The sequence below is a fragment of the Chiloscyllium punctatum genome, chromosome 11, assembly GCF_047496795.1.
Source record: "Chiloscyllium punctatum isolate Juve2018m chromosome 11, sChiPun1.3, whole genome shotgun sequence".
Taxonomy (NCBI): Eukaryota; Metazoa; Chordata; class Chondrichthyes; order Orectolobiformes; family Hemiscylliidae; genus Chiloscyllium; species Chiloscyllium punctatum.
In genome coordinates this window covers 17,071,008-17,083,131 of record NC_092749.1, presented here as the reverse complement: position 1 = coordinate 17,083,131, position 12,124 = coordinate 17,071,008, and the positions used below count along the sequence as shown (strand labels likewise).

The window sequence follows — 12,124 nt, the reverse complement described above, 5'->3', positions numbered from 1 at the left end:
CCAAATAGATGTTCACAGGACCCTCTCATTATTACAGACCCACCCACTGGTTGAAGCAACCTGGACAAAGTTGGAATGGGCCATTTGCAGTCTTTATGACCTAGATTTTACATTGGAAATGTAGAGAGTTACACATTATAGTTACATTTTATCATATTTTGCTTATTATATAAATAAAATATAACTTGTACATGTGAGAATACAACGTGTCACACTGCAAAGTAATTAAATCCCTCTCAGTCATTGAGCTGTCCTGTTCTAGTTATGACTCCGAAAGGATTCTTTTCATAATGATCAACAAAGGAACAGCAGTAGTTCCTTTAGCCCTTCCAACCTGGAGATCACAGTGGGTCAGGCAGCACTCATGGAGAGAGAGAGAGCAAGCTAATGTTTCGAGTCCAGATGACTCTTCATCAAGAACTATTGTCTCGGCATTGTGTCTTTATTGTGTTACCTGAAAGTGGGCCAACAGTAGTTCCCTGGTGCATTCTTCATGGAGAAGCCATGACTAACCAGAATAGAAGACCAATCTGCACCATTTTCTCAAGCTGTACACATTGTTGCTCCCTCTGAAATTTGGCATTCTTGCATCAGTCCTGACGAGTGCAAAGAGAAACATTCTGACAGTGTGTCTTGGAAGTATTCCTCTCTTCCTTGAGACTTCTAGCTGGGAAGGGTACAGCGGGTATCAAGGAGGGCACATGGAATGTTGGCATTTTCCCCCAAAGAGAATGGAACATTAAAATACTGAAGGGTTGTTGCAACTGCACAAGGTATTAGCAAGACTGAAGCTGGTGTAATGTCTACAGATTTGGTCCCCTTATTCGAGGAAGGATGCAATTCCATTGGATGTAGTTCAGCGAAGGCTTAGATTAATTCCAGAAATGAAAGGCTTCACCTATGAGGAGAGTTTGAGCAGTTTAGGCCTATTCCCACTGGAGCTTTGAAGAATGAGAGGAAATCTCATCAAGGTCTCTAAGATGCGAAAGGAGAGTGACAGTAGATGTAGAGAGGATGTTTTCTCATATCGGTCAATCTGGGATGAGAGGACAAAGATGGTAGATTTAAAACTGAGATGAGGAGAAATTGTTTCTCTCAAAGAGCGATAAATCTGTGGAGTTCACTACCCCAGAGTGCGAGGGATGCCAGGATACTGACTAAGTTTAGGAGATAAAAACGATTTTTTAAAATTGATGATGGGTTGAAGGGTTATGGAGAGCAGACAGGAAAGTGGAGTTGAGGCCAAGATGAAATCAGCCCAGTATTGTATTGAATGGAGGAATAGGCTGGAGGGGCTGAATGGCCTACTCCTGCACAAGCCCTGATGAGATACCATTTTGCAAAATCATGGGAGGCTCCCCCCCCCCCACCCCCCTCGAGTGTAAAGAGTTTCAATGCGACATCTTGTTTTCACAGATAACTGAGCACCCGCTGGCGGCACACGAGATGGAATCCCTGGATGTTCCTGTGCTGCCCCGTCACCTCAACTGGACTGGGAGTCCCGACTTTCCGCCCACCCCTCCTTCCGTTCCCTCCCACCCCCCTCCATTGTCGTTCTGAGTGTAACCTTCAACCTGTGGCCCCCTCCACACTGTTCCCCAACCCTGTTCCCCCTTCCCTCACCCACAACTCCATTCACCTTCAGCCAACTGTGGTGACTGTTCCCTCCCGCTGTGTGCACCAGCTCCCTCTGAACGGCCTGGCAGGAATGCGGCAAACCTAGATGTTCCCGACAGGAAGCTGACTGTATCTCCGACACGTCTCGCAACTGTCACTATACCTAGTTAGAGGGATTACTGATCATTTAACAAACGTATCGTACTGCAATTTAAGCCATGCCGTTACTATTTTCTGATAAGGCTGTTGTCAAGGAGACTCGGACTGTTACTTTCTTTAACAAAAAAAAACGAGAGAAAGAAGGAAGTCTGATTTAACAATGTTTAAAAATGACATCTTCTGGGAAACAAGAATGAATTACAAAAAAAAAAGTTTTCAAAACACTTTGTTTACAACTTTTTCTAGCACATTTCATTGTCTGTATGTAAAAGCTTTCAGCCATTCGGTATTACACGAGGCACAGCTATTGCAGTCATAACATACAAATCCTATAGACATTCTCTCTCTTATGTAACACTGAATTGATTTAACTGACATGCTCAGCTGAGTGAAAGCTATTCTGGGCGGGTGCTTCATAGACAAAGCAAGCCGCAACCAATAATATATCGGCTTAGTCTGAATATATGTGGATGTGCATCTATGTATATTCTATATATCACATATCATTTTTGTTTTATTGTACACACATTGCAGTCTTTCAATGTTAGTGACAGCTATTAACACTTCTTCTGACATGAAAAGCAACCCTTTCCTCCTTGTAACCTTTCCGCATCTCCCCTCCCCTCCTTTTTCCCAACCTCCCCACCAACCCTTCCCCATCCCATTTTACCCCACACACCAACCAACCCCCCCCCCCACCACACCTCAGAATCGTTGGACAAGGAACGTCAAGTGGTTCCACAGACCATCACACAAAACACGACCACCTTTCAAAGGAAGAGAAAACAGTTTGCAGAGGGTGAGGGGGCAAAAGATGTGAATATTTAGATTGTATCATATTTTCCTATTTAATTTATTTATGATTTTATTTTCTCTCTCTCTCTCCCCCCTTTCTTTAAAAAAAATTGTTTGTGGGAAGCAGTGAATTTTGCCAAAGATTGTAAATAATTTATTTATTTGTTTACACTGAAGCAATATCGAAATTTGAAAAAAAGAATCTTGGCCGGCAAACCCTAATCTATATTTTTTTGATTAATATTAGGCAAATAAACTATCGAAAAGGCTGAAACAGTGTTCTGTGAGTTAAACCAATTTGTGTTAATACACAGTATTTGTTAGTCAAATTTGCTCTACCTTGGGTAACCGTTTAAATCGTAAAATAAAAATAAACTCTGGTATTCTGCAAAGCAGGCGAGACCAAGGCCTATACTTAGGCCTGGTGTTTTCCTTGGATACTGTGCAGGCCTCTCATGACACAATTGGCCTCTCTATTAGTCTGCTCTGTCCCTGAAGCGAGTGGTACTAACTGAACTTGGCAGTTCTGACTTAATGTTCACTCAAGCAACAGGCCCTTCCCCAAAACCCGTGCCTGACCTCTTCCTGGCAAATTCAAACTGGGCAAGCTTGCCAGTAATAAACGGGCACTTTCCGACCAGGCATCGCAAACTGTGCCCTACAGCGATCGCAGGGTCGGTTTCGCCAACTATTGCTGGCACCAGGCAACTCCCACATTTTCCATTGCTCCATTCTAGTGGTATTTACCTCAAACACTGCACAATGAGTGTACGGCGATATTCCACCCCCCTCTTAGAGCAGCGGGATAACCGTGTGTTGTTTGATCCAAAATCTTGCCACATCAGTGCATGCCTTCACATTGTAAAGCTGTTGAGTACTGCAGGATTTGTTTTCTTTCATCAGATTTTGACACTTGTTCATTGTGTTTTTTTTTTCTTTGGAAGTATATAAATATATGCATAAACGCGCACACAAGTTTAGCACATTAACTGTACATAGCTAAGGGTGCAGTTTGTTAATGAAGCATTTAATAAAAATACTCAGCTTTACGTTTCAATATTCTTTTATCAGAGTTGCAGCACTCGCTTGCAAAGGATTGCTGTCCTGTACAGCAATGCATTTGGCTCAGGTGATAAAGCAGAGCAGAAGCAATCTGCATGGTTTCTTCCTTGGGTATTAAGTGTCACACTTACAACATGCCTCTGTCATGAGTTCAAACAGTGTGTCATAGATGGGGAGGGGAAAACAACAACAAACTGTAGTAGCTCACAGAAGTCAGGGATTGTTGGATAGAAAGGAAGAGAGTGTCTAGAAAGCCCACAAACCTCTGTGGTGTTCTAACCACTGTACTAACATAGAAGAGAATGCAGCAACCCATATTGCACACAGAACAAGCCGCAAGTGGGCAGTATCGGGGTGATCTGTCTTTGTCACGTTGGTTGAGGACAAATATTGGTCAGGACATCATGAAAGCCATTCGACACTTAGAATTGTGCCGTGGGGTCACACCTACTTTGAGCCCAGGTGTATCACCCCTTCAGGAAGAAAATCTGAAGTCCTTACCTAGTCTGGCTTACACATGCCCCCTGATCGACAGTGAAGTGGTGACTCCACTCAATGGCAGGGGTGTGTGCCTTGCCTGTGATGCCCACATCGCCTGAAAGAATAATGAGAAAAACCTTGTCTTTCAGAAGCCAGTCCATCAAACTGCCTTCTCCCCCTGTCTGTCAACCCTTCAATACATTCAATTGTTTCTTGACTCCATGTACACTGCACGATGAATGTAATTCTACATTTGTGTTGATGTGAACAGCCTTCACAGCTTTGCTGTCAATGTTGACTAAATTGCAACCTACAAGAAAATTTTCTTTGTTTACTCATCTGCTTGTTATGATCAGGAAGGCAATGCCAGAGAGGGGGCCAGAATTGAATTGAAATTTTCAGAATGCAGTTGGAGAAATCCTTGATAAACAGGAGAGTTGCCAAGCTGTGGAGAAAGAACAGAAAGTATAGGTTTAATTGGACCGTTTCTTACAAAGACCTTGCGCAGATATGATGGGACAAATTAGGATAAAAGGCTGATACAACGTCGAGAGGCTAAGGGCCTATATTGTGCTGTACTGTCCTGTGTTCTTGATGGCCTGTTTGTGCACTGTAAGGATTTGTGAGCTTTTCTGTGAGTCTTTGAAAACAGAGAATGTATGTGAAGGTGAAAGCAAGAGAGAACCTTCCAGAATCAAAGGATAGAATCATGATGGATGGGTTATAAATGTTGTGAGCCGGGGGTAAAGATGGTGAGTATGACATTCAGGAGGATGTTCAGGAGTGAGAACATTCTGGAATGGTGGGGGTGAGGTCATCTCTGTGTTAGGTAAATTAAGCTCGAGACATGTCACAGCAACTGCTTTAGGGGCCTTTATCAGGAAGGAATGGTTCCTCAAACTGTTCCTGGAGTGAGTGATTTAGGGAGTGAGGAGACAGGGCAGGTATTGTCTGAGCACCAATGAACAGCTGAAATAAAAATGAAGAAGGCTGGAGAAACTCAGCAAGTCTGGCAGCATCTGTGGTGAGAGGAAACAGTTAATGTTTAGAATCTGTTACGACTCTTCTTCATACTTGAAGAGCGATCACTTCCAAAGAGATATTGGACTCAAGCCATTAACACAGATGCTGCCAGACCCGCTAAATTTCTCCAGCATTTTTTGTTTTTGTCTCAGATTTCCAGCAGTTTTGCTTTTAATGAGTAACCTTGATCTTTCCTTGACCTTCTTTGTTGGTTCTAAAGTTAACTGAAGCTCGAGATGAGGAAGTATTCCCCCAGTGAAGAGGAACCAATGAATGCTCTTCCAACTCTCCTGCTTGTTCAATTTCTATTTCACAATCCCTTAGCTGGGCAAGACCCAGTTCTGGCAAGAACATGAATCTCCTCACTCAAAATATCCTACATTTAATTGAAACCTGGTGGGTCCATAAGTAACTTTATACATTGCTCTTCCTTCCACATTGACACGTTTAGAGTGACTTGTTACAAGGTTCCTGTTGGAGCCCTGTTGCCTCCTGCTGTGCAGTGTGGGTAAATTGAAGTATGGCGGCCCGTAGCTTCCTCGTCTCACATTGGGAAGACCCTGCAGGCATGACACATATGCCACCTTTTGAAATTCCACTTTTGCCCCCTGCTCTGCTTGAGGCAATAAAAAAACGAAAGGGCAATGTTAAGGCTTGCATCTTCGAATTGGTTTTAAGCCAAAGGTTGTCAGTGCAGCAGAGTGCTACAGGGCAGTACCCAATCCCCAAAGTGTGAACTGATGGAAAAGCATTTAGTAATGACAAAGCTCTGGCCCATAGGAGCAAACACCTTGCCTGCCCCACTATTCAATAAGATCATGGCCTATTCTGACCAGGAGACTCAACCCCACTTTTCCACCTAGCCCCCAGTACTCCTTGACTCCCCATCAATCACGAATATTTCTAACTCATGCTCAATGACCCGGCTTCCAAAATGTTCCAGGGAAGTGAATTCCACAGACTTCGACCCCCGAGAGGAGAGGAGGAAAGGAAATGGATACGCCTTTGACATTAAAGAGTGTGGTCAGCCTACCCTGACATGAACCATGGAAAATAAGCCACAGATCTGACAACTGAACACTTTGACATCCGTGAGCCCAGTCAGCACACACTCCACAGATTGTCCTGATGGAAGTGGAAGCAGGAGTTGGGACTATTTCCAGTTGGCACAGAGACAGTGTCCCTGGGCATGTAAGGAAACCACCAGGATCCTGAAACTGAACAGGCCTCGGCTGCAGTGAGAGGCACCTCAACGAGAAGCTGCTGTCTCAGGCACTTGTTAAAGCTTCACTAAAAATACTAAAAGCAAGTCAGATCAGCAAAGTGAAGGCATACTCTGGTAGGCTATTATTTGGATACTGAATAGCCCAGGGTTGCTGGGGGCCTGTGAGATTGCCAGGAGTCACTGCAGTACTACGGTCTGTAGGCCAAGAGTCACTGCAGTAGATTAGATTCCCTACAGTATGGAAACAGGCCCTTTGGCCGAACAAGACCCTCTGAAGAGTAACCCACCCAGACCATTCCCTGACCCTATATTTACCCTGACAAAAGCACCTAACGCAATGGGCAATTTAGCGTGGCCAAGTCACCTTCACATCTTTGGATTGCGGGAGGAAACTGGAGCACCCAGAGTACACCCACGCAGACACAGGAAGAATGTGCAAACTCCACACAGACAGTCACCCAAGGCGGGAATTGAACCTGGGTCGTTGGCACTATGAGGCAGCAGTGCTAACCACTGAGCCACCGTGCCATCCACCCACAATACTGGGGCTTTCGGTTATTGTTGTACTGAGGCCTGGAGTTATTGTAGTACTGGAGCCGGGATTTATATTAGTACTGAGGCCTGGGGTCAATGCAATACTGGGGCCTGGAGTTATTGCAGTACTGGGGCCTGGAGTTATTGTAGTACTGGAGCAGGGAGTTATTGTAGTACTGGGGCTGGGGTCACGGCAGTACTGGGGCCTAGAGTTATTGTAGTACTGGGGCCAGGGGTTATTGTAGTACTGGGGCATGGAGTTATTGTAGTACTGGGGCCTGGCGTTACTGTAGTACTGGAGCCTGGGGTTATTGTAGTAGTGGGGCCTGGAGATACTGTAGCACTGGAGTCTGGGGGCAATGCAGGACTGGGGCCTAGAGTCACGGCAGTACTGGGGCCTAGGGTCACTGCAGTATTGGGGCCTGGGGTTATTGTAGTACTGGGGCCTGGAGTTATTGGAGTACTGGGGCCTGGAGTTATTGTAGTACTGGGGCCTGGAGTTATTGTAGTACTGGGGTTGGGGTCACGCTAGTATTGGGGTCTGGCGTTATTGTAGTACTGAGGCCTGGAATTATTGTAGTGGTGGGGCATGGAGTTATTGTAGTACTGGGGTCTGGGGGCAATGCAGCACTGGGGCCTGGAGTTATTGCAGTACTGGGGCCTGGATTTATTGTAGTCCTGGGACTTGGGGTTATTGTAGTACAGGGGTCTGGGGTCACTGCAGTACTGGGGTCTGGGGTCACTGCAGTACTGGGTTCTGGGGTCACTGCAGTATTGGGGTCTGGGGTCACTGCAGTACTGGGGTCTGGGGTCACCGCAGTACTGGGGTCTGGGGTCACTGCAGTACTGGGACCTGGGGTCACTGCAGTACTGGGGTCTGGGGTCACTGCAGTACTGGGGTCTGGGGTCACTGCAGTACTGGGGCCTGGGGTCACTGCAGTACTGGGGGTCTGGGGTCACTGCAGTACTGGGGTCTGGGGTCACTGCAGTACTGGGGTCTGGGGTCACTGCAGTACTGGGGTCTGGGGTCACTGCAGTACTGGGGGTCTGGGGTCACTGCAGTACTGGAACCTGGGGTCACTGCAGTACTGGGGTCTGGGGTCACTGCAGTACTGGGGTCTGGGGTCTGGGGTCACTGCAGTACTGGGGTCTGGGGTCACTGCAGTACTGGGGTCTGGGGTCACTGCAGTACTGCAGTAAATCCCTGGTCCAGTGACATTACCATGAGACATGAATTCCCTTTGAAAATTGTCCTATTGGGCCAGGGGGTTTATCTCATTCGATAGAGATGACTGATGGTGCTTCAGTCAGTGGGTCCCCACACCTCAGGCAAGGAGTGAGATTGAGAAGGAGAGTCCTTTAGGGTGACTTCAGCTGATATGGGAATTGACACCATGCTGTTTTCATTCCTCTACATCATAAACTGGCCTTCCAGCCAACTGAGCTAACCAGCTCCTGAGCATGCAGTGAGTTATTCTTCAGCCATACAAACTCTGGTCAGGTTGTTATGTGGAGTTACTGTAAGTCATTCTGAATGCTGCATTTCAGAAAGAAAATATCGACCTCAGAAGAAGCACAATCGAGGTTTATCATCAGTTAATCTTTTGATTCCAGACATTATTAAGAGCAAGGGTTACAAAAACTCGGATCGTATTCTTTGTAATAGAGGGGGTTAGGGGGAGTGGTGCAATTTGATTGAGGTTTTCACGGTTTTAAGGGGAACTCACTGGAAAGTTCAGGATGGATGGGTTCTGCTGTTGAGCTCTCTCTAGTGCAATCTAAAACAAGAGGTCTGAGATTTACGGTGGGAGGGCAAAATTAAAACAGGGAAGAGGAGGAATTACTTCCTTCTTGAGTCATGAATCTGTGGAATTCACTACCCCAGAGTGTGTTGGATGCTGGGAAATTAATGCGATAGATTTTTAATTAGTAACAGGTTAAAGGGTTAAAGAGTGGAAAATGGAGTTGAGTGAGATCAGCCATGATCATGTTAAGTGGCGAAGCAGACTCAAGGGGCTGAATGGCCTCCTCTTGCTTCTAGTTCTTATGTCATTTAGTGAATCCATGAGTCAGGGGCATTGTTTAAAACTTAAAGATACTGCTGAAAGAAGTTAACATGGAACACCCTTGTACACACAGTGGGTGATGGAAGATTGGAACTCTCTTCCATCAACAGCTGTTGATACCAGATCCCTTGGCACTCATCAAATTGAGATTGCTGTGATTTTTATTTAATTCAGATCATGAAAGACCATGGCAGGGGATGTAGGGTTAGGCCACAGACCAGTCATGACTGAACTGAAGGGTGAATTGGCATAAACAGGGGTACATGACCTCCACCTCTTGCTTTGCAAAAATACGGTACGATTCATCTGGTCACTGAGAGGATGGGGTTTGGAATCAGTATGCTTGCAGAATTGTGACTGAGGTGAGGGAGAGCTGACCCTCCAGGCCAAAAGGGGCTGTCTAACACCTGGTGGTGCTTCTCCCCAGGTTCACACAGATACTTGGGCCCAAGGACTTAAAGCCAATGTGTGAATGAGGACTCACAACCCAGCGAAGAATCAAAGTCAAGTTTAATTTTCAAATGGAGATTGGTGATCTTTGGTACCAAAAGCTATGAAGACAAGGCCTGGGCTAAAAGCCATCAAGATTAACCATGATCTACTTCAACAGGACAGAGGACCTGCACTTATGTTGTGTGATAATTGAGATAGTTTATCAAGTGATGGGTATTAACTGGAAATTCACTCGTGCTCCTACATAAAGATGCAGATGGAAACTTTAGACTTCAGCATTGAGGGTGTATTAATCGTGTGTAGCTTTGTAAATAAAAGCATAAACATGTGTAAAGATTGGTCCCGGTTCTATCCTTCACTTTCTGGCTACCTGATTTGTAGGCGGACAGGCAGGTAGTTCTGAGGAGGTGGGGAGGCTACAAAAAGATTTGACAGTTTCGGAGAGTGGTCCAGGAAATGGCTGATGAAATTCAACGTGAGCAAATGCGAGGTCTTGCACTTTGGGGAAAAAAATACAGGCCTGGACTATTTTCTCAATGGTGAGAAAGTTCATAAAGCCAAAATACAAAGGGATCTGGGAGTGCTAGTCCAGGATTCTCTAAAGTTTAACTTGCAGGTTGAGTCTGTGGTTAAGAAAGTAAATGTAATGTTGTCATTTATCTCAAGAGGGTTGGGGAATGTAAAAGCAGCGATATGCTACTGAGACTTTATAAAGCTCTGGTTAGGCCCCATTTGGAATACTGTGTTCAGTTTTGGTCCCCACACCTCAGGAAGGACATACTGGCACTTTGCGTGTCCAGCGGAGATTCACACGGATGATCCCTGGAATAGTAGGCCTAACATACAATGAACGACTGAGGATCCTGAGATTGTATTCATTAGAGTTTAGAAGGTTCAGGGGAGATCTAATAGAAACTCACAAGATAATTCATGGCTTAGAAGGGGTGGATGCTTGGAAGTTATTTCTGTTAAGCGGGAAGAGTAGGACCAGTGGGCACAGCCTTAGAATTAGAGGGGGTCAATTTAGAACAGAAATGAGGAGACATTTCTTCAGCCAGAGAGTGGTGGGCCTGTGGAATTCATTGCCATGGAGTGCAGTGGAGGCTGGGACACTAAATGTCTTCAAGGCCGAGATTGATAAAGTCTTGATCTCACAAGGAATTAAGGGATACAGGGAGAGTGCAGGTAAGTGGAGTTGAAATGCCCATCAGCCGTGATTAAATGGCAGGAGTGGACTTGATGGGCTGAATGGCCTTACTTCCACTCCTATGTCTTATGGTCTTATGGTTTAGTGTGTCCTAGAGATGTTCCATGAAACGCTCTGTGAGTTGGTGTCCTGTCTCCCCGGTGTGGAGGAGATCACATCGCGAGCAGCAGATGCAGTAGATGAGGTGGGTGGATGTGCAGCAAAATCTCTGATGGATACGGAAGGCTCCTTTAGGGCCTAGGATGGGGGGGAGGGGGAAGGGTGGCGGAGGTGTGGGCACAAGTTTGACCCTTGACCCTATGTTGAACTGACAATGCTGACTGGGAATATTTAGCTAATAGTTTTCTCCCCGTACTCCTTTCCTGATCTTTGCTGTGAAAGAACCCACCCTCTAATCCATCTGGACTCCATTCTGCACGTTGGTGAAAGTGAGGACTGCAGATGCTGGAGATTAGGGTTGAGACAGTGGTGCTGGAAAAGCACAGCAGCTCAGGCAGCATCCGAGGAGCAGGAGAATCGACTTTTTGGGCTCCATTCCTGATGGAGGGCTTTCGCCCGAAACATCGATTTTCCTGGTCCTCGGATGCTGCCTGAGCTGCTGTGCTTTTCCAGCACTACTCTGTCAACTCCATTCTGCATGTGTTAAACCTGGATAATGACAAAAAAAAAACCCAACACTGCAGGTATTCCCTCTTTGAGCCTTGCTGGGTTGACTTCCTCTTTGGATGAAAATCATCTCTTCCACTTTGCAATCTTACAGTCAGAGGTGTGCAACTTCTAAGCCTAACAGGGAGTGTATTCAATGGGGAACCTGACTTTGGTTTGGCTAGATTCTTCACTGTTCTGTAGTTTTCAAAAGTCGATGGAAAACGTGAATGGTTCTTGCTTCCTGTGGTGAGCGATGGGGGTCTCACTGAAGACTCTGCAGTTTGAATATCCACCTATGGCAGCTCATTTCCAGCAAATCTACTTCAGAAACTTGCGGGTGATACCTGAGGGGATTGTGGAAGGATGCCTCTGACTGGGAAGCAGTTACTTCCCTGGAAGATTTATTCTTGTTTCAAGGGTCCCTGTGCCAGAAATCCGAATGTGGAAAAAAAAAAAGGAAAGTATGGATTTTATTTTCCCTTTTTGCAAAAGAAAAGCAGCAAATGGAACAGTAGCCTCTTGCTTTCACTCATAAAACATTTCAGTGGGAAACAGTTTTATTGAGCACCTTGCCTTCTGTTGACATTGGAAAACGACTTTGAAAACCACCTACTGTCAGTATGCAGTCAGGCGATGCTGATATGCTGTGCATAGCAAGATCCCACAAAGTTAAAGCCTGTTTTTGATAGCATTGCTGGAAGTCAGATGAATGGGGACTGAGGGAAATTGACTCCACTGTTTCGTGACTAACATAAGGAGGTGAATCTTGTGCCTGCCCTCCCCACCCCACTTTGAGATAGGTGGCTTTTAATCAGGCAGGTGGGGTTCTCAGTCCACTCCCATTGAGCCTGTGGG

At 45.7% G+C, this 12,124-nt stretch overlaps 1 protein-coding gene across 1 annotated transcript in view; it reads left to right on the top strand.

Moving 5' to 3' along the window:
- Nucleotides 1-3,620, top strand: part of LOC140482771 (thrombospondin-2-like) — a 71,573-nt gene extending 67,953 nt beyond the window's left edge. Inside the window, exon 22 of the mRNA XM_072580372.1 lies at nt 1,417-3,620. Within this exon, the coding sequence (XP_072436473.1) occupies nt 1,417-1,424 (8 nt within the window). The 3' untranslated portion in view covers nt 1,425-3,620. The remainder of the gene's footprint in view (nt 1-1,416) is intronic.
- Nucleotides 3,621-12,124: the final 8,504 nt, after the last annotated feature.